This window comes from Sebastes umbrosus, chromosome 3, assembly GCF_015220745.1.
Source record: "Sebastes umbrosus isolate fSebUmb1 chromosome 3, fSebUmb1.pri, whole genome shotgun sequence".
NCBI lineage: Eukaryota > Metazoa > Chordata > Actinopteri > Perciformes > Sebastidae > Sebastes > Sebastes umbrosus.
In genome coordinates this window covers 4847010-4872415 of record NC_051271.1, presented here as the reverse complement: position 1 = coordinate 4872415, position 25406 = coordinate 4847010, and the positions used below count along the sequence as shown (strand labels likewise).

At 41.1% G+C, this 25406-nt stretch overlaps 2 protein-coding genes across 12 annotated transcripts in view; both read left to right on the top strand.

Annotated features, from left to right (window-relative positions):
* Positions 1-3335, top strand: part of LOC119484636 (homeobox protein MSH-C-like) — a 47779-nt gene extending 44444 nt beyond the window's left edge. For both annotated transcript variants that reach the window (XM_037763609.1, XM_037763608.1), the window contains one exon: positions 3299-3335. The gene's annotated coding sequence lies outside the window, so the exon portion shown is untranslated. The remainder of the gene's footprint in view (positions 1-3298) is intronic.
* Positions 2402-25406, top strand: part of pnpla6 (patatin-like phospholipase domain containing 6) — a 38971-nt gene continuing 15966 nt past the window's right edge. For 6 of the 10 annotated variants that reach the window (XM_037763539.1, XM_037763537.1, XM_037763535.1 and 3 more), the window contains exons 1-22: positions 2402-2488; positions 9490-9584; positions 12385-12438; positions 12611-12698; positions 12812-12894; positions 13063-13169; positions 13297-13437; positions 14815-14974; positions 16382-16462; positions 18006-18134; positions 18330-18410; positions 18697-18829; positions 19061-19135; positions 20079-20179; positions 20552-20731; positions 22523-22600; positions 22878-23083; positions 23423-23554; positions 23670-23793; positions 24727-24840; positions 24917-24992; positions 25085-25234. In XM_037763539.1, coding sequence (XP_037619467.1) covers positions 9531-9584; positions 12385-12438; positions 12611-12698; positions 12812-12894; positions 13063-13169; positions 13297-13437; positions 14815-14974; positions 16382-16462; positions 18006-18134; positions 18330-18410; positions 18697-18829; positions 19061-19135; positions 20079-20179; positions 20552-20731; positions 22523-22600; positions 22878-23083; positions 23423-23554; positions 23670-23793; positions 24727-24840; positions 24917-24992; positions 25085-25234 — 2347 coding nt within the window. In that variant the 5' untranslated portion in view covers positions 2402-2488; positions 9490-9530. Of the gene's footprint in view, positions 2489-7523; positions 7672-9489; positions 9585-12384; positions 12439-12610; positions 12699-12811; positions 12895-13062; positions 13170-13296; positions 13438-14814; positions 14975-16381; positions 16463-18005; positions 18135-18329; positions 18411-18696; positions 18830-19060; positions 19136-20078; positions 20180-20551; positions 20732-22522; positions 22601-22877; positions 23084-23422; positions 23555-23669; positions 23794-24726; positions 24841-24916; positions 24993-25084; positions 25235-25406 lie in introns of those variants that run through there. The other 4 variants (XM_037763540.1, XM_037763538.1, XM_037763534.1 and 1 more) reach the window with 2 other exon arrangements.

The following is a 25406-nucleotide window of genomic DNA, read 5'->3' as shown; positions in this document are numbered from 1 at the left end:
ACCTTAAAAAGATTGTGCAAGAAACTGCATTTATTCTGAAGAAAGAACCACACGGACCTGATGGGAAAAATGCCTCTTTTATAGAGGAGGAAATTACTTTATTTATCGTAAAGTTATGACTTTATTCTCGTAATATTACTTTTTTTTTCTTAAATAGTGTGATTTTATTCTCATTAAATTATTGCCTTTTTCTCGTAATATTATGACTTTATTCTCAAAATCTCAGACTCAATGTGGCCCTGATACTCTGTTGTAGTTTTGAAATATTGACCAAATAAAGTAAAGACAGCTTGTGATATAGATGGAACCCACAAGAGGGCGATGTTGCATTAGTTTTACTTTGAAAGGTAAACTAGTAAGTTAAAAAAGCAATATATTTTGACACATACTATAATGTTGTCGTTAATCTACTGTCAGATTGATATCTGTAACCACTGTATGATAAAAGATATGTGTTGCCATGGCGAATGTGCTGTGGACATTAAATCAATCACATTGATATCAGAAGTTTCCTGATTCAATTAGCAGCATTTTGAGGTACAGTAGAGTACACAGGTCTGGTAGATGATAGACTTGATGTAGGCTGATCACTTTATAAGATAAGATGAGATAAGATATTCCTTTATTAGTCTCGCAGTGGGGAAATTTGCACGGTACAGCAGCAAAGGGGATAGTGCAAAAAACAGGAAGCATAAGCTAACAGTAAAAAAAGGTGTAACAAAATGTGAACCATTTTAATAAAAGGAAGTATAAAAATACAGTATTGACAATAAACAGACTATTAACAAAATTGCACAAGTGGAAAATGATATTGCACGGTGAGAATGAATGAATGAATGAATGAATGAATGAAATTCCACCTGAAAATATCAGGTTATTGTCAGTTTTTGGGTGTGTAAGTGGTCTACTGGGAGTAGTGCTGGATGTGGAGTATTCACTGTAATCAATGATAAACCTTAAATTATACATTAGCATACAGTAAGTCAAGTACTTACTCATATCAGTGTAACACTCTGAAGCTCATCTGCTTTGATAGGTTAATGTAACATGTCAATCAAGACGTTATCCAATCATGGCTCGACTAGTTGTGTCCCTCAATAATCATTGGACACCGACTATGTATTTACTAACATGTGGGCGGGATATAGCCCCAGATTTGCATTTTGATTGGTCCATCTTTACAGCGTCTCGGTCGTTGATTGGCCAGAATCCTGGTGGAAGTAGTGATGGGAATTCCGGCTCTTTTTAGTGAGCCAGATCATTTGGCTCAGCTCACCAAGAAGAGCCGGCTCTTGCGGCTCCCAAACTGCTCTTCGTTTTAGGCACTTATGCCTTTTATAATTCAGCCAAATTTAGCGCTGTTTTTACCTATTATTGTAGTATGTGTGCACATATATCACTTAAATTATTCAATATAATTCTACTAAACCTTATAATTTCCAGAATACCATAATTTTACATGCTGCTTCGTTTCCGACCGTCACTCATCTTGTCTGCTATTCGCGCACCGCACTCCTCTCTCTATTTCTCTCCTCCTCTTCCTCCAGCTCTGTACCTGTAGACTGTCAGCGCGCCGCGCACCCCCGCCCCTCCAGGCCCCTCCAGGCCCCTCCTGGCCCCTCCTGGCCCCTCCCGGGCCCTCCCTGCTTGATGTTATGATCCTTGTCTGTCATCACCTGATTGGTCGCACGGACGTCATTAACACAACATTCAGTCACAGTCAGTGCATGGAGTGCCCGTGGCGCGGAGAAGATCGTCCTATCATTCTGCCTTGAATTAATTAAAGAAAGAAGAAAAAAAAAAAAACAGCTCTCCGACGGGAGCCGGCTCCCATCGACTTTGATTCTCAAAGACTGGAAGACACCAACTCCACCGTGCTTCAGAAACTGGTTGCATGAACTGGTCTCAGTTATCCACATGGAGAAATTGCAAGCCAATAATTTAAATGTCAACATAAATGGGAAGAATCTTGGGGCCCCTTTCTGTAATATTTGGACTCAGTTTGACAATATTTGTATTTTTTATTTGTATGTATATTGATTGTTTTGTTTTTCCTTTTCTCTGTTCTGTTGTTGAATACTCCCATTATGGACGGCTTGCATTTAACTATCACGTGGATGATACTGTATGTAACGATATGTATGTTTTGTTCTTGACATGCGGTTTAGATAATTATCTCTTAGTTATTTGTATTACCCCTCCCCGGGTGTAAATGTGTGTGGGTGTGTGTATGAGTGTGCGAGTGCAGGTGCATGAAATTTTGGGTTGGGTTACGGGTTTTGATTTTTGTTTGATGTATGTGTTGTCATTAAAATTTGTCAATAAAAATAATATAAAAAAAAAAAAAAAAGGAGCCGGCTCTTTGAAACGGCTCGTTCGCGACACATCACTAGGTGGAAGTAAAAAGAGGCGGGGCTTCATAGAGATGATTTCTGTTGGTATGCTAACTGACAGTTAGTGACGGTTTGACGGGAGTCTATCATCTCAGGTAAAATGCCTTCTTCTTTAATAATAACCTATCGATAATTTAATGACATGATTACAGCATGATAGGTGCTTTAGCTCACGGTCGTTGTGATTTACTGAGACTTGAGAGCGTTGGTGAGTGGTCGGTAACGGTGGAAACATCCGTTCAAAGTGTGTCAATAACGGCTGAGCTCAGTGGGATTGGAGGTCAAACAGAGACCGTTACAAAATTAACCGCCGGTTAAACATTAACCGTCATTAACCGCCGTTTACACATTAACCGTCATTAACCGCCGTTTACACATTAACCGCCGTCTGTAGCAACGAAAGCTAGCAACCGTTACCCAGCGACACCGTTATAGCCACAGGGATTACTGTACAGTATGGATGGATGGGACAGTCAGCCAGGTGTCCTCTGTCCTGGATGGTGGACAGATGTCTGCTATTTTAAACCCCACGAATCCAACCAAAGATAAAACAGTTAAACCTCCATACACGTTTAATGTTTCATTGATTTGAAATTCCCCTTAAACACCAATAAAGGCCTGACGTTATGTATTATCTGTTCAGCCACAATCCCCTTCCCGTGACTGTTAGCTAGCTTAGCTAACACAACCACTGCGTCAAAACAGCCGCTGCTGCTGCTGGGCAGTAGCTCCATTTAGTACGAGCTTTGAGGTCTATTGGCCAACCTGTGACAGCCTCCTTTCAAGCAGCTCACAACAACAGCATGCTCAGACTTGCCAACAGCATCTCTTCTGATCCCTTACATGTTTTAAAGGTCCCATATTGTAAAAAGTGAGATTTTCAGGTATTTTACATAATAAAGCAGGTTTAAGTGCTATATAAATACTGTTAATCTATCAAAATGCTCAATATACGTAGAAATACACACCCACCCGTATTCAGAAATTGCGCGTTTGAAACAAGCCGTTAGGATTTCTGTCCATTTGTGATGTCACAAATATACAATATTTAGACCATTACACGGTTTTAAACGTAAACATTCTAAATGTGTCCCAGTTTATTTCCTGTTGCAGTGTATGTAAATAACATCAGCTGACAGGAAGTAAACATGGACCCAAGATTTTGCCTAGCAACGCAATTCCATTGAAATTCCGTCGAAATGCACTAAAACGGAGCGTTTCAGACCGAGTGTAAATACAGGTATATTCAGGCAGACAGTACTAGGAAAATAATGTGTTTTTTGAACATTACAGCATGTAAACATGTTCTATTAGAAACACAAAATACAAGAATCAACCTGAAAATAAGCATGATATGGGACCTTTAAATGGGGAATATCAATTTCTGCCCTCCAAAGAGGTGATTCAGAGTCCCTACATTTAACCACATCAGGTTAAAGAAAACTTTTGTCCATCAGTCCATCTTGTTGCTAAATAATAATTAATGTGCTGCTAAAGACATGTAAATCCAGAAGACAGATGGTCATTTTGTAATGGGTTATGTATGAATAATTGTGATGTGTTTTGTTTTTTGTCTGATGGGTGTTACTTGTCTGTCTGTCTATGGTAACAGTATGTCTGTTGTATGTGTACTTTTTCTCAAACTGAGCTGCCTGTGGATGCAAAATGAATTTCAGTGCAAACTGACAATAAAGTTGTATCGTATCGTATTGAAAGAAAAACACTTTTTTTTCAGTAATCTGTTAATCTGTCCCCCCCCCCCCCCCGCCTTCTGGATGTGTTTACAACTTGACTGAACAATCCTGCCAGCCAGGGTATGTACAGTACAAGAGGGCAGTAAGGCAACACCTCTCTCTGTGGGGGCAAATTGGGCAAAACTATTTTGGCTGGAGGGAAATATGAGCTCATGTCGACCTCTGGGTTCACCTTGGTCAGTACTTTGCTGCCGTTTGTATTTGGGATTAATAATGTAATATTTAAATGTAAGATATTTAAATCTGAATCATGTGAAGATAAGATGAGGTAATCCTTTATAAATCCAACAGCTGGGAAATTTGCAATGTTATAAATGGCACTTGATTTTATTCAAGGGTGGCACGGTGGTGCAGTGGTTAGCACTGTCGAATTCCAAGAGGGTCGCAGATTCAAAAACCCTTCTGTGTGGAGTTTGCATGTTCTCCCTGTGTTAGTGTGGGTTTCCTCCCACAGTCCAAAGACATGCAGGTTAACTGTAACTCTAAATTGCCTGTAGGTGTGAATGTGAGCGTGAATGGTTGTCTGTCTCTATGTGTCAGCCCTGTGATAGTCTGGCGACCTGTCCAGGGTGTACCCAGCCTTCGGCCAATGTCAGCTGGGATTGACTTCAGCCCCCCCGCGACTCTGAATAGGATAAGCGGTTACAGATAATGGATGGATGGATTTTATTCAAATTGCAGTTGGACTCAACCTGACGGCATTTATAGCCTACATTTCAAGTAAAATGAAAGACTGGCATAATAAATCCTAATAAATCCAGATATTTAAACTCACTGACTTTCAGGAAATGCTTCAATTAAAAAAAATATGAACTTCAGAGTTTCTACTGGCCCAAAGCTAACGTTGGTGGGAGTAATGGACACAACATATTTTTATTATTGGTGGAAATGCTCCCCATCTCTAGATATACACATTTAATGATACACAATTTTATAATTTATAGCTAATTGTTTCGCGGACCCCCCGACAGAGAGTCACTTTCAGAATCACTGCTTTAAGACATGTTTCTATAAAGGTATATTGTAAAGTGAAACTAACAGTTTGGCTTGACTTTCAGGGTCAAAGGTGACAGACTAAAGTAATTGTGTTGACAGTAGCACATTCAACCAAAGACATGTTTCTCTGTGGTTGTGTTCTTCCACTGTTAAATCATTAAAATATGGATATAGTGCAGAGTCACAGCTTTTGTAATGTTTTTTTTTTACCTTGTGTCTGTGGGTTCAAACACATCATCCTACAGGCGCGTTATTGTTATTGTGAATCTCATGGCGTAGCTAGAGGGTGTATTGTGTTAGGTGAAAACAGACGTGGTTGTGTTAGTAGTCGGCCCAGGTCTGCCCCTGGACAGTGGAGTCAACACTAGCTTCATTGTTCATTGAGAACAATGGGAATAGGCCTGCATGGAGGGAGGCACTGCTAGGAGGCTAGAGGCTGGCTACTGTCTCATCTCTAGGGGATAGCACGCCTGTGCTGTTCTTACAGTTCTATTACCACACACGATGGTGTGAAGAAACAAAGGGAGAAAGAGAGACAATCTGAGGCAAAGTGTTTGTGTTGTGTAGCAATACGTTTTGGTCAACGCTCTTATCCGGAATGATGAAAGTTGTGTTACAGAGGCTGCTGCACAAGAAACAGAGTAAGAAACGTTTTACAGCACAAGGGACAGTACAGGAACATCCTAAAATCCACAAGCTAAGCTCAGTTTTTGGTTTTCAGAATAAAAAAGGATTTGCAAATGATGGCTGGATACCTGCCAAAGACCAATAAATGAAAGATCCAACTGTAGCCAAACAGGGTTTGAAATTAGCACCAGGCAGCCACCAGCCAAATGCTGGTAAAATATGCAAGTGGCTGCTAGTTTTCCTTCACTCACCGGCCAAAAAAACAATGATACTCTATTGAGTGACTGGTAGACTTTGGAATCCACCAGCCACAGTGGCAGGTGGACAACAAAGTTAATTCCAACCCTGCAGCCAAAATTTGCTGACATTTGGCTGGTGTTGATTTTTAGGGCTGTGTGTTGGCAAGACGATACATATCATGATACAGGGGTTACGATTTAGTTTATTGCGATATATTGCAATAACACATCTTTTAATGTTATAAAGGTGCTGTACACAGACTAGTCAACATTAATGCTGAAGATTCTCATTTGAAACTGTGTGTCCACACAGTAGCAGCATCCTGTTCTGTGGTTTGTTTGTGACTTGCAGGGTTACTTCACGTAACGCGACACTGCATCCTCAACCTTTCACTGATTAGATTTCATCTATGCAGCAGTTCAGCCGCCCTCTCTCAGCCACTGATGTTATAGGTTTAAGCAGGAAATGCATCAGATGAAAGATGTAGATGATGCCAGCCTATGTTGTTGCTTCACGGCTAGATAATATTTTTTTTACTTTTAGCAGTCAAAACATAGTCATTGTGGGGCGCCTGGGTTAGCTCAGTTGGTAGAGCGGGCATCCATGTATTAAGGCTTGGTCCTGACCGCGGCGGCCCGGGTTCGAATCCGGCCTGTGGCCCTTTCCGCATTGATTAATTGTTTGTAATTTTTCAAGCACAAATAGGGAAAAAACACTAAATATCTGGTTCTCAAATGAGATGTTTTGCTGCTTTTCTCTGTTTTATGTCATCGCAAAGTGAATTTCTTTGGGTTTTGGACAAAAAAAACAAGATATTTGAAGAAACCTTGGACTCTTGAAAGTTGTGATGAGCATTATTTTCTACTATTTTTATTATCTTTTATAGACTAAACACTGAATTAATAATAGTGCTGCAACTAACTATTATTTTCATTATCAGTTAATTTCATGATTACAAGCAAGAGACAATCATTTGATATTTTTGCTTTAAAAATGACTGAAAAAGAGTTTATCGATTATCAAAGTTGATTCAATTTAAGTTATTTCTCTGTCGATCGACTAATTGATTCATTAATTAAACGTTAGTTGCAGCTCATCCTCAGATTCTGATAAAAAACAAAAACAAACTTTTGCTTTTGTTAGTTTTCTATTAGTAGTATTCAACTAGAGCAACTAAAGAGTAATTCTGAATCTATTGCATCACGATGTATTGACAGACTAAAATGGTAATCAATTATTTTTTCTCTTCATCTACCGATCAACATGCATTCAAACATCCTTTAAATGAATACTTGGGACACAGAACAAGAGGCCTGTTTGTAGTCCATTCTATGGCTATGGTAATGTCTTTTCTCTTATGGTCAGTTGGCTATCAGCCATGAGACACTTGCTTGTTTATAGGTTTCTTCACGCTAGCGCCGTAGCCTACTTTGTATGCCCTCCTCAGCAAACATCGAGTGTGTTGTGAGCCAGCTTGTTCTCCCTCCAGCCTCACATTCTGCTGGAGTCGTCAGAGTAGGAGTGGGGAATCGGTGGACCTCGGCGTGCTAAGCTAACATAGCTGTTTATTTGCCCATAGACAGCGAATGAAGCTTGTCGTCCCAGCAGCAGCAGCACACAGGCCTGCGTCAGCTGAATCAGTCTGTGGGCAGAGAGAGGTGGTATGTAGCTGGATGAACTTTGGGAATTATTGCTTCAGTGTAGTAGCTCAGTGATCAGAGGATTCTGGTTATACTGGGCTACGCCCAGTAAATGTGCATGTGGTTAATTGACTGTAAAAAGGAGCAACCCGGGGAGGTAAAATATTGCAGTATGTATGTAGCAGCATCTGTTTCTATGCAGGTTTAGATGAGGGGTTGGAGGAAAGGCAATAGTGGTTGTGTAGTAAATTAAACAAAAGCAAAAATACTAAAGCTGTCAATTAATTAAAATAGTTAATCGTGATTAATCGCAAATTAATCACTAATTTTTTAATCGGTTCAAAATGTACCTTAAAGGGAGATTTGTCAAGTGTTTAATAGTCTTATCAACATGGGAGTGGGAAAATATGCTGCTTTATGCACATTTATGTATATATTTATTATTGGAAATCAATTAACAACACAAAACAATGACAAATATTGTCCAGAAACCCTCACAGGTACTGCATTTAGCATAGAAAATGCGCTCAAATCATAACATGGCAAACTGCCCCAAACTGCATGTGATTATCATAAAATGGGGATGTCTGTAAAGGGGAGACTCGTGGGTACCCATAGAACCCATTTACATTCACATATCTGGAGGTCAGAGGTCAAGGGACCCCTTTGAAAATGGTCGTGCTAGTTTTTCCTCGCCAGGCGCAAGTTTGGAGTGTTATTTAGCCTCCGACAAGCTAGTATGATATAGTTGGTACAAATGGATTCCTTTTTTTTCTAGTTTCATATGATACCAGTATCTTCAGAAAAAAACAAAATATTCTGCTTCTCCACAGCCTTTCACGCAAAGACATCAAGTTGTGTGCTGGTGAAAAACCATCACTACTGCAGTCACTCACACATAATAGTATAAAAACTGACATATTCACGAATTTAAAGAAGAAATTGTAAAAAAAAACTATGACCACAAACTTAAAATTTTTATTATGCTGCCTTAAATGTTCTCTTTAAATCCCAAATAGGAGTGGCACCAATTAATTGGGACAGTAAGAAGATCATCCCGTAGGGAGGGGAATGGAGAGGGAGGATGGATAAAAAGAGGGGAAGGGGTTACCATCTGGAGAGGTTTTTATCTGTTATCTAGATAGCCTGCTGTGTGTGAGAGAGAGAGAGAGAGACAAAGCCTGTCCCAGTGTCCTCGCCAGTGTGCTGCTGTAGGACGCAATAATTTGATCCTTCTCTGACTCTAGTACTCAGTTAAAGCGATTTTTTTAAGGAGAGATTAAGTATGATTGTTGCAACCAGACGGTTAAGAATACAAACAGGCACTTCCAAATCCTCTGCCCCGAAGCAAGGCTTTTGTGCTAACAGCTTCATACTCTCTTTGTTGTTTGGCTGGTGTCTCGTCACTAGTTTGCAGTAGCTTGGAGCAATTTAGTGTTTGTTTGTGTGCTGCATGCGTGTCCGTAGTTACGATGAGTCATTTTCTTAATGGGAGCACAAACTGTGCAGATGTAATTTTGTAGCTCACAGGAAATGGGAAAGGCCTTAAATGGCCAGACGTTGGGAAGCGGCCTCAAAGAAACACTGATGGATGTTTGTGGATGTCGAGTTCCTACAAGTAAGGTGGCATCCCTCCATGGATGCAGCTGAAAAGTAAAAAGGGAAAAATTTAAATTCCCGTATGTGTTTGTGCACGAGTAAACACAGGCTTGTTTCTGCTTTGATAGACCATTTATTCATAACAGCCATTCAACCATCACCTGTGCTTTTCCTACTGTGTGAAAATGTCTTCCATGGAAAAAAAGCATGTTTAGTATGCATATCTGTCTTTGTTTCCAGTGGCCGTTGATGGACCATCCCTATGAAGAAACACGGTTACAATGGGACAGAGTACCTCGGAACAAGAGGTCCAAGGAGACGCCCCCGGTCCCGAGGTTGGTTTGCTCTCTGGATTTATTGGCATAATGATAAAACACATAGGAGTAAAGCAATAAAACCGAGGTATTAATGAGTAAATGTAATGTGAGCCATCAGGAGTTGGTAAGTGCCAAAGTTCATCGAGAAAGGCCTGCTTTAGACTCACAGAAAGACTGTCACAAATACATACATGATCTGTGTCTTACACAACTCTGCACAATTATCTTATATTAGCTAATGAGAAAATGCACTTAGGTCACATGTTTAGTGGCAATTACACTGCTCAAATTGCAGACATGGCACACAATAGCAGCTCATAACAGCGAACGGCCTCACTGGCGTCAAACTCAACATGACCTTTTCCCAACATAGGCCAGATGAATGTGGCTGGTAAACTCTAAACTTCTTTCCCAGCTTGACCTTGAGAGTTCAGACAGCCACAATCACAGGTCATAACATTCCCACGATGAAGCGGCCTTACACGAGTCATTGGGGATATTGAGATTCCTTTGAAATACAGTTGTTGCATCATTGTCTCTACTGCTGATTGTTAGCATGCCAGTGTAATACAGTGTACAGGCTACATATGCCCTCTGCCGTTCTCTTTTTTTTCCCCCGCTGTACGTCGCTTCTCCTACTTTGAAATTAACTTAACCAAACCCAAACCTTAGCCCAAAGCTGTACACGACAAAACATCTTCAACTCGCCCAAAACCTGAAGTACATAAAAGAGTTTCTCTTGATAAGAATTCTAAGGAAACTCCTAAATAAAATAATAAGTTATATTCGATTTCTTTCTGATATATGTTAACCCATCATTTCCTGTCATATGAGGACATATGACAATGTCCTCATATACATAGCAGCATGTAAGATAATTCAGTTTCTATTTTTGGCTGGACCGCAGAGGGCCAGCCCTACACACGCAAAAGTCTGTCACTGAGTGATGAAGTTACATGATTGGTCGGTCGAGTGTTGGAGTTTCGTCATTGGTTGTTGCTCTTTCAAATTGAAAAGGCGGGGAACAGTCCTTTATGCAAATGAGTCGTCCAGCGCGATGCGTTCTGCTTACGAAACTTGGACCAAGCTGTCAAACTAGGCGATCTAGTTCTAAACTGAAGCGAGATTCAGCAGTGGCATCGCCTATTTCTAGCTTCAAATGTTTTCAGAAGTAGATTTTGGTGGATTGTTTAGACGGAATAACACGAAGTTTACGAGCAGGCCGCCATGTTGTTTCATGTTTGAAACGGCGAGCAGAAAACCAGGGACCAATCAGGTGCGTTCAACGATAGGGTACGTCACCGCTTGAACAGCCAGTTGAGTGGAGCAGCGCGTCCCCTAGTGTCCTCGTCGGACCTGGTAGATATGTACCGCTGGATTTAACATTAAAGACATGACCAATGACTATTTGAGTAACAATTTAGCCATAAATTCACAGACTGACCGGACACGAGTCTTGTTTAGTAACAGACTCTCTGTTTGTCGCACTCCAGCTTGTCAATTTATTGGACTGTAAATTTGCACACACACTCTCCACACTTAAACTTACACTTTTATTTCCAAACTCCTACTTGAAGCCTCCAGCTAAAGTATATTTCGGTGTTCACATCCTGCCTATATGCACTCACCCATCTGTTAGCCCCACTGCCAATATCCCCCAGTGTCCACCTTAGGCCTTTTACTGCCAAATAACCCTTAGCTCCTCACACACAAATCAATAACCACTGATAACAGACAGCAGTCTCATTGGCTGAACGCAGCCAGAGCACTAAAAACATATTACTCTTGCTCTATCAATACTGTATCTGATGGCTCGGTAGTCAAACAAGCTTATCTTGGCCACAGGATCTCCACTCCCTGCAGTGACGGCCTTGTTTTGAGGTGTAAAGAAGTGCTCAGTTCAGTGAACTTTAGTGATAAAAGTCTCTCTAATCAAGCCAAAAGGAAAAAACTACTGTGCTTTCTATGAGTTTTTTTTCTCTCTTTATCTGCTTGTTTTTGGAAGGAAATGCACATGATTAGAAATAAGCCATTTCCTAGTTATTCTTATGCTTTACTCTTATCTTTTTTTTCTTGGTTTCTTTACATGCTCAGTGGCTTTTTTTTTCTCCCGCAGCCTCGCCCAAAGTCCAGCTCCATCAGTTTCCATTATGTCACACCCCATTTCCATTATTATTCACATGAGGAGTCGGTACACACTGCTAAAAGAATGTGGCCATATGTGGCCCAGACCACCTCTGTGGTCTGAAAGATCCGATCTCAATGTGTCCTCAATGCGTATTAAGTGTGTTCACACCTGTACTTAGAGCTGTCCACTTGTGATCCGATCACTGAGGACGCATGTTAATACCAGGTCTGAACAGGGCCTACGTGACATCCACTACGTTGACCTGCTATCTCCCCCTAAAGACCCCCTGTACCCCCTAAAAAAAGACAAAAACGGGTCTATTGTGGGTCTCAGAGGGTTAACAGAGTGGAAAGTGGAACTAAAAGTAAGGTTTAGGAAACATGGAAGACGTTGGAAGACACATGTAAGGGCACAAGCGTGGAGAAGTTCAGACGTTACACGTTCATCTCCTTCTCCTCTCGGTTCCCAATCACTGATGGTCAGACATTCCTGCCTCCGGAGCAAATCCCCTTATTCCCACATTCCATTACACTTCAATGGAAGTGAAACCTTCAGGCCCACACAGTGTGTCAGTCTCAATATACTGTAGGAGGTTGCAGCCATTGGGAATGCTACTAAGCAACTAGCATGCTGCCTGTAGAAGTTTTGGTCGTTTGGTTGTAATTTCTCTGTATTTCTCTGTTACATTAGGACGGGTTTGATAACATCAAGACGTTTGTGGAGGAGGAACTACAGACGAGCATGGTGAGTGTAGGAGATTGATGCTTATAGTGATACTTTTAGTGATACTTTTAGTGATACTTTTAATACATTTAAACATCCAACCAAATATAATTTTAGCGCTGCAGCCAATATATTTTGTCATTATGCAGCTTTTGACTTTGTAAACACGTCCTCTCTCCTCTTTTCTCTTCAGATGGTGGGGATGGTGATTGGTGCGGGCATCGCCATAGTCCTCATCGCCATCCTCATCTTCTTTATCATGCGGAGGATCCAGCTTCGAAGTCAGTACCTGCTGAGAGCCTAGTGCTCTGAGAAAATTGCAATTATAGTCACCAAAAAAAAAGAGAACTTGTGTGCAATTCTGTGGTAAATTGACATTCATTTAATTTCACAGACATAGAAGCTCAGGAGGCACCCAAATACCGCTTTCGCAAGAGGGACAAAGTCATGTTCTATGGGAGAAAGATCATGCGCAAAGTGAGTGTGTGGCTGCCTGGCACAAAATGATAATACTTCAACAGCCAGTATGCAAATCAGTGTTGTATTTATCATGGTCTGACTTTGACCTACAGTGAGTCACATGTCATTCCTGTAGTGTTTTAGTCTTCTACGATGACGACATCATGGGAATACTTTTTACACCAGTATGTTTCCCAACAGGTCTCGCAGTCTACCTCTTCCCTGGTGGGTACATCCTCGTCCTCTCGGCCACGCCTAAAGAAGAAGCAGAAGATGCTCAACATTGCCAAAAAGTATGACAGAAAGCTCTCTCTCGCCATCAATAAAACTTCTACTACTACTGTCCTGGCCAGTTCACTGTTAGAGCTTCACACATTTTCCCATCTCATCCTGCTGTCTTCCTGTTTCTCTGCTGTGCAGGATCCTGCGCTTTAAGAAGGAGGTGCCCATCCTGCAGGCCAAGGAGCCCCCTCCCTCAGTGCTGGAGGCTGACCTCACCGAGTTCGATGTGGCCAATTCCCACCTCCCCTCCGAGGTGCTCTACATGCTCAAAAATGTCCGGTAGGTTTGTGTTCTATTGTCATTTCTGTGTAATTGTGTTATCATGGTGTGAAATTAACTTTTTTTCACTTCCTGCCACTGCGGCAGGCTAGTATTTTCCTTTTATCTGCCACTCAGAAATTTTATCTGCCACTTTTGAAATTTCTGCACTAAATGAAGGAATAACATTTTAGATCTGATGTCATTCGATGTTCAATATAATTTACACTAAAAACATTATATACATGGTAAATTACAGTGTTTGAATTACACCGTAGCCTCTGGGGGAGCCCTATTTTTTGGGGGTGGGAGGTTACTGTACACAGTACTGTACTTTGTTATAGTCATCTATAGTGGTTATTTGCATAAAAACACACATTCAAATGATTATTTAAATATTTGCTTTGATTAAAAAAAAATCTTGGCGAGCTGCTTAGAGCTAGTGTTAAGAAGTTCAACAGGTTATAATTCTCTCTCTAATATCTATTTTATATTGCTGTGAAAACATCTCCTTCAAACAACTGGATTTATTCAAGTTTCTCGCCAAAAGCTTAATTTTACGAGATTGCATTTGAACACATCATGATAATGTTGTAATTTACCTCCCCCCAATGGTCATTTTTACTGAGCTTGAGATTGAACGCCTCAAAATAATAACTCAATGGCACCTCCGTTAACGTTAGTAGCTCCGTTATTTAACCAGTCAGGACTGTTACTACCTCTCCTCCTGACGATTTCAGCATTGATTTGTTGTTCACAGTGCAGCATTATCAGGGAAAAAACAGGGTGCGCCCCTCAGGTTTAGTAGCGCCATGCTTTTGAGCGTTTTTTTTTCTCTCCGCCATGTCTCCGGTCCCAAACAAACTGAAACATGATACAGCATGCGTATGCGTCATTGAGCATGCATAACTGTCGGAAAGCATCAGAGAGGAATCAGTAGTCACGGATGCGTGAGATGCCAAGGAATCGGACAAAGTTTCGGATGGCCTGACAATTTTATCCGCCACTGTCCACAAAAAAATACCTGCATTTGGCAGGTGGCAGATGCTAATTTCAGACCCTGTGTGTTATTATGTACCTATGTAAAACACAGTCCTCTAAAGGCCCAGACATGTCGTTACATTACAGAGCTGATTTGAATGATTGATAAGCAACTCCTGTGATCCTTGAACTTTGCTCCCACATGAGATCCCTTTGAGATGCGTGGCTCTGTTGTGCAGCGGTTGCCTAGCAAACCGTGCTCATAAAACTCAGTTAATAATAGCATTCGACACAACTAAACTCTGATTTAAAAAAAAAAAAAAAAAAAGCCCCACATTTATGAATATGCAAACCTTACAGATTAATTTGCATGTGTGTGTACAAACCTCCTAACCTCTGTGTTGTTCTCCGCTGCAGTGTGCTGGGTCACTTTGAGAAGCCCCTCTTCCTGGAGCTGTGTAAACACATGGTGTTTCTGCAGTTCCAACAAGGGGAGTACGTCTTCAGGCCGGGCCAGCCTGACAGCAGCATCTACGTGGTTCAGGATGGAAAACTCGAACTGTGCCTTACTGGAGCGGTACGCAAGCTTGTGTGCGCATGCCGGCCTGTGAATTTCATGCATGTCATAGTTGTTAATGTGTTTAGGGATTATATTATCTTATTTGTTAAAACTTAATGCACATGGGAGCAAATCCACTACTACTTTAAGGGGCTTAAAGGGATAGTTAAGGTGAACATTCTTAGAATTGGGGTTGTATGAGGTACTTATCCAAAGTCAGTGTATTACCTACAGTAGATTATGGTTGGTACGCCTCCAGTTTGGAGATGCAGACATATTGTAAGTACCAGTACAGGAGCAAAGCAATGTACTGCTGTGGATGAGGCTGGCAGCAAAATGTGTTTTAGCCACCTTAAAGAAAGGCTCACCAAAAAAAAATCAATATCAGTTTAAGTGCATACTATATTTAGAATATTTTTGAAACCATCTATACTCTCGCCAAAGTCACCAAACTCCATTGAAAAAAAGTTTAAAAAAAAGTAATTTTATCTCGCAGAACACGGGGTGAATCTGAACTAACCAAAGTCACACAATAACACAAACAAACCAGAGAGCAACCAGAGTAGACCAGCAACCCCCGTGTTCTTCAAGGTAATATCACAGTTTTTTTAAATGAAGTCTGGTGGCTTTGATGAGGGTATAGATAACGGCTTTGGTTCCCTGCCGGAAACATATGTTGCGTCTGAAATTGCATATTAACATGCTGTTTAGTACGCTAAAACAGCAAGTGAGATATTTATGTATGTCCAAAACCTTATAATGAACCCAATAGTAGTACGTGAATTGCATCCTATTTCCGGTGAAATATTACAGTATGCAACGCTCGACACTACAGCGGCATAAATATCCCACAATGCAATGCGGTAGTGACGACAACGTTAATAACGGACGTTGACGGACAGCTCTGTAATATCAATAACGCTTCAATTTAAGTGTTAGTATAAGAGTTCACTTTTTTCTAGGTGTAATATTTACATTTGGAATTAATTCAGACTTTGATTCTCACAAACGGTTGTTTTGGTCACATGAGGTTGGCACGGGTTACCATGGTTGCACGTCTCCAACCGTCAAGGAGGCTCTCGGGAAATGACGAGGTAAATAACTGCTCAGTGCGTCCGAAAAGATCCACACACCAGTTTATACACACAAAGTTATGTTGAACGATAATACACATATTGCATAGTATGCAATTTCGGACGAAGCCATAGACTGTATAGCTGTCTCATGGTTTAACTGGCGAAAATACTCTAAATACAGCGTGCACTTGAACTGATATTGTTATCGTTTGAATGGCATTTAACAAGTCTTAGATGGGATATTTGTCCCGGTAGAGATTTCAGTCCAGACTTCATCTGTTAAACTGTAGCTACACAAGTTCTTAAAAAAACTTATGAGCACAAGTTGTGTTTTCTTCCTGTCTTCCAGGATGGCAAAGAAAGTGTGGTGAAGGAGGTTTACCCGGGAGACAGCGTCCACAGCCTCCTCAGCATCCTGGATGTCATCACAGTATGTCACACCCACAAAACTGCACAGACAAGCGTGCTGCGTCACACCTGCACACGCAGGCTTCTACACATTATTCACACATTCTTGAATGACATGCCGTCCTGGATACCAGTGTGTTGGAGCCTTCCATCCACTTCCTTCCACCTCACATCATTCACATTCACCAGTCGACTCACCCAACCTTCTCCACTGGAATACACATGACTCATACATTTATCTGTTGTTGTAATTCAGTGAAAGTCCTGTGACACACTGGATGGAATCAGCATGATGTTAATGCCCATCTTAAATGAAGGGTTAAAATAATAACATAAAGATGTTTATTATGGACCTTTAATGTTTATCTTTAGGTGCATATTTGTGTTTTAGGTTTCTACTAAAACATGTTTACACGCTTTAAAGGTATAATATGTAGCCGTTGTTGGCTGCTGTAAACACACAGCATTCAAAGTTGGCCACACCTCCTCATCTCAACGAGCCGAGAGGGAGAGAGAGAGCAGCAATGGTCGAGTGAGCTATAGAGTGACTGAAGAGAGAGAGCGGCGTTAGTGAGAACAAGCAGTGAATCAGAGAAATAAAACATTATTTTCTGATTGTTTTCTGGTGGTTACGTTCTAAAACAAACAGCTAACTCAGCACAACTCTGTGGGAAGGTGCCGAGTTTCCGAATTTTGAATGAATGCAGACTTCCTGTCTGCTGGCTGTGGCTCAGCGCTGCTCTCGTTAAACTACAGACACGCACCGATCATAGCTGCACTCACAGCACAGAGAGGAGCAGGAGGATCACTGGAACACATGCACATAACACAACCCGTTCACATCTGTGAAATACAGCCGCTTTGTATCGAACAGAGCTGAACACCCTGCGCGCTGTTATTGGCTGGGAGCCCAAAGGCTGTTTGCAGACGCCCAGCAGCGTCCCAAGAAAATCAAAATAAGAAGAAAAGAGAAAATCTAGGCAGAGGGCTGCAGGTTCTCTGCAGAAACAGACACTGCCACACATTTCTAGTGGGGCATAAGTGATGATTGAGAGGGTTTATTTTAGTATCAGTCTATACATTGCTTTTTAGTTAATTCTTGCATATTATACCTTTTAATGTTCAAAAAACGCTTTACTTTTTTCATACCGGGTGTGCTGGAGCACCTCTTTTTGCCTCTAACTAGCGTTGTTTGAGGTCGTGCCAAACTAGCTGTTATCGAACTGTGTTACTTGGTGACATCACCATGTTACGAAAGAAAAGGCGGGACATCAACAAGACATTTCAGCCAGTTCAGGAGCAGTGTTTCTGTGGGTGAGAGTAACTCCCTTTGGTGTGGACTTTGGGATTTGCAGACCTTTAACATGCACAAAAAAACTATATAACACACTAAAGGAAAAGGGAAAAGCACAAGTCTACAAGTACAAGTTTAGTCTACTGACAAAAGTCAATAGACTAAAAAACAATATTACTAGAAGAACTGTTGAGAAGAAGCTACCTCTCACATCAGAGCTTCTCAAAATGTCAACACTTTCTGAAGTATTCTTTGGGATCTTTGTGTCCAGGGCCACCAGAAGCCTTATAGAACTGTGTCGGCACGGGCTGCAGAGGTTTCCACTGTTCTCCGTTTACCTGTAGAGGCCTTCCTCGCTATATTTGAGAAGTACCCTGAGAGCCTGGTGCGGGTAGTACAGGTGAGCTGTGTGTGTAATTCTGTTGATTCTTCATTTTTTGCTTCTCTCTCTCTCTCTCTCTCCCTCCCTCCTCTTCCGTTTCCCTCTACTGCTGGCTAGAAATGTATGCACTCATAAAACTGAAGTGGTTTTGATAAAGTCATGTGTCAGTTTGCATGTATGGGAAACCGCTCACTTCCTGTTTTATCTGTTCAGATTATCATGGTTCGTCTCCAAAGAGTAACAGTCCTAGCCCTGCACAACTATCTGGGGCTCACCAATGAGCTCTTCAGCCATGTGAGTTTGACACACACACACACACACACACACACACACACACACACACACACCACAGTACACAGTACACCAGACAGTCCCATGCAAACATCTGTTGCTGATGTGGTTTGGCATTTATCAGGAATTCAACATCATTAGCTCGTTACACATGCTGTTTTTATTATGATTTCAGTCGCTAAATGCTAAATGGTGTGTCTTTGATTCCATTCCCTCCCATCTCACACACACACACACACACACACACGCACACACATCATGCCACATACCATTCACACTTGTCCTATAGGAAATGCAGCCGTCGCGGCTGCCACCTCCGTCACCCCACCCAACTCGCACCAGTCCCATCCGGCACGGTAAGCGCTTTGGCAGCCTGACTGTTACCGAGGAACAGCGGGAGGCTGCCGTTAAGGAAGCTACAGGTAAGGAGAAAAAAATGGAATTGTAATGTAATGGGATGATAAAATGTTTTGTGTAAATTATTTACTCTGGGAAATACCGCTAAAGTAACTCTGACAAGTTGAGAAAATGAATCTTAATTATATATTTTAAAGCTTAAATATATAAATATCTTGACTCTTCATTTTCCTCCACAGTTTTGTGTTTGGTTTCTTCTTATTAAATGCTTCATCTGTGGTTTCCTGTATGTACAGGAGGGGAACAAGGGAAGGACGGAGCAACAGTGCCAACTCTTAGCAGGACCATCTCCATGCCTGTGGACATTGCTGGTGAGGGCTCTCTCCTGTTCAGAGAGATAATGTTTTCTTAATGTAACTTTATGATGTGCTATTTTGAGAAAATACTTGCATTGAAACATTACTGAGATGCACAAGGAAAGGGGTTCGAGTGGAAAGTGGAAAGATTTGTTGAATTATACGATCACGGCACCACTAAAGGATCCGGAACACATGTCTTAAAATCAGCCCACTCGGCTACACGTACCCGTTTTTTTTACTTGTTCACATCAGTCATACTGAAAGCATCTTACTCAAGCTATGGACACCTTTAGTTAGCTTCCTCTGGACAGGTGTAACCAGTTATAACCTCACTGTAGCTGCTTGAAAAGACAGGCTCTCTGTTCTCTTTCAAATTAAACACAATGCGGATTGAAAGGTGGAGAAAGCTATCTTAACCATCTGCAGGTAACTGCACATTAAGACAGATGTTGAAACTTGATAGCCAGCAGTGAAGTCATACTGAGGACAAATATATCAGTCATTGTCAGGAATTATTTATTACATTTTTTCCAGCAACCCAAAAATCAAAGAATAAAGACATTTCCCTCAAATATTAGTGGTATTTTCTTATACTTTTTTTATTACTTTTATACTTATTTCCATATACTGTATGTATTTTTTTATATACAGTTCCCTTTGTTAACACCTTATTTTGAAAACCGGACGTAGTCACACGTGTATACTTCCTCTAACTTCGCCAAGTCCGTCTCTAGCTCTCCCGTCAGCTCTGTTCTCTTTACACATCCATGGTCAGCTCCATCGAGGCTGTTTGAATGCATTTAACATAAATGTCAGTATATGGTTGCTCTACAGTTGTAGCGTCGGTCTGATTTGACCACAGAGATGAGAAGTTACCCTTTTAAGATCTATTTTTTTCATCTAATAAAAGGAGAATGTTGATAAAAGACGGAATATCTCCTATTTCTCTGTGCAGGTATGCAGAAAAGTCTGAGATCGGACTTTGACATGGCATACGAAAGGGGACGGATCTCCGTCTCTGCAGAGGATGGAAACACCCCTCCTACATTTACTCGGGTCAGTACACCGCAGACTCTGGAGACACAAATGAGATAAGGTTGACTTAATTGATCCCCTGACATCAAATTGGGTAATTGCACCAGCTGCTACAGCGGTGTTTCAGAACAAAGACTAAAAGTCCACTACAGGGCATGAATAAAAACAAAGTAATCGTTCAATTTGATATAATATATAATAATACGTTTTATTTTTATTTGATGATTAGCAATTGACTTTTACTAGAAATGCTCTCCTGCTGTGTGATATTAAAATATTTGTATTGTTCCAAAACATTATATCAGTTTTGAAGATTTAAATTTGAATTGTTCAGTACGTCAAAAACACAGTGTTTAGATTGAGGATCATTTTCTTGTATGCGTACCTTTCCAGTCTATATCCCAGGACCAGCGGGAGAGGAAGGTGACAGTGGATGAGGTTCCCTCGGGGATCTATCTGTATCCAGAGGAAGAGTCGGGAGTGGACAATATTTTTACGCCTTTATCCACTCGATCCAACATCGCTTTGGTTGAGGAAGCTCAGAAAGAAATCCTCAAACTCATGAAGATCGAGGTTTGTTTCATTCTTTTGCTTACTGATAGTGTGTCTCTATGTTATTATGTAGTGGTATCACATGGCACTTCAATAGGATGCCACGGACACTATTGAAAAGAGAAGAACAACAAACAAAACTTTTCATACGTTTTACACAACCTGAAGTGTTTACATTTTAGTACTGAAATCAAACCCACAGGGACTGTAAAGCAAATCATCAACAAGCACGACTCCATCTAGAAGCTTTCAAAAAGCAAACATAAACGCTTAATATAGTTTCCTTGTGTTTACATCAAGAAAAAAAAAAAGCGTTTGTATTTGTGATCAATGACATCTGCGTATAAAGATCAGAACACATTTGTCACATTGGCTGCAGACTACAATAAAAATGTTCTCAAATGTGTTTCTCCATCATCACATTAGTTTTTTTTTTAGCTGAAGCAGTCAAACTACTGCAAGTAAAGTAGGATCTAAACATGCAGTTAGTGCTTTCCCAGTCATCATATACTTACAGTATACTGTAGGACCAAGTTCTCATGGATTAAGAAATAATCATTACATTATTCTTTTTTTTTTTGCATGAATGAGCACATTGTCGCAAATCACCCTGGAGCATCTGCTGACAGATTATGATGTGGAAAGCGGGTCAGTCAGTTGGCCCGCTCTAGAGGAACTGGGCCTGGTCTGTAGATGGTGGGGGGGGGGGCAAGCTGCAGCATGAAGCTTCAGTGCTGCTGAGACATGAGCTGTTCCTCATATATAAGAACAAAAGTACTAAATAAGCTTTTAAAAAACATCCAGAGAAAAACACAATGACAAACCATAGTTCAGCTGAACTGGATACCAGTAACTGTAACTAGGGATGCACCGATACCGATATTGGATTGGATATCGGGCCGATACTGACTCAAATAGCTGGATTGGGTAATGGTGACAATGGATCCAATCTATTCTATTCTATGTTTATATACTATTTACATTATATGCTGGAATTTTAATTGAAATTTTACTAATTTTATGCTGGGTTAAAAAGGTTTACACTTGAATTGTAATTCCTGTTAATTTTTTAATATTTTTTACCAAGTTATTGGTGTACGATTTATTATTTTAATAATAAATAATAAATTCTGTTATTTTTAAGATTTTGTTTTACCAATTTAATAGTAAATAAAAATTCAATTTGTATGAATAAAATAAAAAAAAAATATTTACTTGTCACATTTTGTTTTACAAAGTTAGGAAAGTAATGTTTAAGTCAAGACAATGTTGTTGTTACACATAAAAGAATGATCCCAGTCACTTCCACACAGTGAGGCATACAGCTTATTAATTAAACACTAGTATCGGATTGGTACTTGGTATCGACCGATACTCAAAGCCCAGGTATCTTTATCGGTATCGGGACTTAAAAATCGGATCGGTGCATCTCTCACTGTAACACAATTAAATGCTCAACAACTCTGTGCTACATCAATGCAGATTGAATTCTGATGCATTTTTTAACCCCAAGACTAAACGTGGTTGGAAGTTGCGTACTGACGTTTGATGTAATATGTGGTAAACCCCATCTGTGTGCCTCTGTGTCGACATTGCTACACCTAATATTTCATAATTTTGGTACAGTTGCATCAAAGTACGATAAATGAACTTAATATTGCAGAATCGTCTGAATCTTCACTTTCATTCAAAGTAGAACAAAGTGGAATGAAGACATTTCGTCCACAGTGTTCCTCCACTTTGACCCACTCTTCTATTACTGCTTGACTTGAGTTTTTGACTCTTATTTTCTGTCTTTCTTCTTAAATCCAGGACCCAAACTTGTTAAATGGGAAAGTGAGTCTTCACCACGCCAAAGCTGGAGCCGTCTTAGCCAGACAGGGAGACCAGGTACTAAAACACAAGACTTACCGGTCTGGTTGCCATCCCTCTGTCCATATTTTATTTTATTTTATTTTATTGAATTGATATTTTTTTTTAGAATATTGTAAAACAGATGTCAAAAAGTCAGTGCTTTGCCTTTGTAGGGCAGTAAAGTATAGTAGTAGTAGTAGTAGCAAATATAGTAATCAAATATAGTAACTGAATCATTGCAATAAAAATTGGAATGTGTCAGTTAATACAGCAAAGTTTTCTGTTTTCTCATTTCTCTCTTTTCTTCTTTTAGGACGTGAGTCTGCACTTTGTCCTGTCTGGTTGTCTGCACGTCTACCAGCGGATGATTGACAAGCAGGAAGCCGTCTGCTTGTTCGTGACCCACCCGGGGGAGATGGTGGGCCAGCTCGCCGTGCTCACCGGAGAGCCCCTCATCTTCACCATCAAGGCCGTCCGAGACTGCACTCTCATCAAGATCTCAAAGTCTGATTTCTACGAGTGAGTTGATCGCCTTGAATGTGGACAAACAAGAGTGTTTATAAAAGTTTGTTTTACAGTCCACATTCCCAAAATGTATTCCTTTTACTGAAAAAGATGACTGACCAAAGGTTGTTTTTTGCTGCGCCCCTCTGCTGTTACCATTTGTTGATCCCCTAGTGACTATTATTTATTTTTGTGACATATGGACAAAGAACAGCTGGATGAGATTGTTCACGCATTTAAAAATTGCTGTAACCATTCTAATTTTGCTATAAATCATCAGCTTACAAACAATATAAATACCCTGTAGCCAGTATTGCTCATGTGTGTGTCTGTGCTGTATGCTGCCCCCTGCAGGATCATGAGGGAGCAGCCCAGTGTGGTGCTGAGTGCGGCTCACACGGTGGCCATCCGCATGTCCCCTTTTGTCCGGCAGATGGACTTTGCTATTGACTGGATGGCTGTGGAGGCTGGCAGAGCCCTCTACAGGTAAAACTAAGAACTCTTCCTGGTCATTGTTCATTTGCTCAGTGAGTGTATTCATTTACTGTTTATTTGTAATGTACTACTGTAATACTGTGTTGTTTTCTCTTCACATCTACAGACAGGACGACCAGTCAGACTGCACCTACATTGTTCTGAATGGACGTCTGCGTTCAGTCATCCGCAAGGCCAACGGCAAGAAAGAACTAGTTGGGGAATACGGCAGAGGAGACCTCATCGGAGTGGTGAGAACAAGTCTTTTCCCCTCAGTCGCAGTCTCATTCTGCCTTCATGTAAAACACACTTCAGCTGTCAAAATTAAATCTGGAGCTGAAAATGATTTAAGTTAAAGCTCCCCTCCAACCAGTTTTACTTCCTGTATTTTGGTTAACGTTCTTTCTCAAACAGAGAATGGGGCTGTGGTTACTAGTCAGATGTAATTCATTACCATGGCAACCAGATTGCATCATTTTTCAACCCAGTTTAGATGAATTTAGAATTAGCGCAATGGCGAAGCGACCGTCTGGCTGCTGCTGCACCGAGGAGCCGCAACGCCGCACGCCGGTGACAGAGCACCGGAGGACGGATAGACATGTTGCCGACGTCCCCCGTTTGAAATGCAGTTTCGGGACGTTTTGGAGGTGCACCGTCCACCAGCACCGACTGCTCTCGCCTCAGCTCCCAGCACCGACACCGCACCGGGCTGCACTGAGATTTGTTTATTTCTCTAACAGGACTTTTCTTTGTTTTTCTGTTGGGTTGAAAGTTGTGCTCCCCGTCGTCCGGACCTGTTAGAGGCCCGCAAACTTCCAAAACGGTATCAGCAGCTTTCTGTTAATTTACCTCCAGGAGCAGGAGATGGTAAAGAAGAGAGCGAGTGAGAGAGACAGTCAGCATGTTATGTTAATTCTGCCGGTGAGATTTTGTGTAATTCACTGCGTTGATTGCACCTGTTCACCGCACACACAAAAATGTGAAAATAAACACACTAAACTAAGGTGAAGGAAACTAAAGAATAAAATAAAATCCCTCAGTTAGCTAATGCAACAAGTTGGGCTAGCTATCTACACCTAACTAGCTAACTAACTAGAAAGACAAACTGACAGATAAACAGATATATCAGTTTGCTGCTCAGACACAAACTTGGAGGATGATGTCTGACTCGCCTCATACTTTAGGTGGAGGCCTTGACCAGACAGCCGAGAGCCACCACAGTCCACGCCGTGAGAGACACAGAGCTGGTCAAACTGCCCGAGGGAACACTCAACAACATCAAAAGACGATATCCCCAGGTCAGTGTCTTCCTCTCTGTCTGGTTGTGGTTGTGTGTGCGGGCTGAAATGATACTGATGCCTGATGTTTGTTTAGGTGGTGACGAGGTTGATCCACTTGTTAGGCCAGAAGATTCTGGGAAACCTGCAGCATGGTCGCGGGCCCTTCTCAGGTACGGTGATAATAAGAAGCATTTTATGTGCACACAAACATACATCCATACTTTACCGTGCAGTATTTACACACTGTGGTCCTGTCTTCCAGGTTCAGCCTTGAGTCTGCCCAGTATGGCAGCCAGTGCTGATGTCACCAACCCTGCCAGCAACCTCTCCACTGTGGCTGTCCTGCCTGTATGTGATGATGTGCCGATCAATGCGTTTAACCTGGAGCTCAGCCATGCCCTCAGTGCCATCGGTAGGCCCACACAGTCTTCATTTGTCCACAACAAAATCTGGGATTTTTTGTCAGTTCTTCCTGGTTATACTAGAAGTATACATTATAAAGTAAAACCGATTGGAATACACATGTGGAAGTTTTACATTTTTCAATGGTTTTTTTTGTATTCATACATTTTACACTGCCTCTG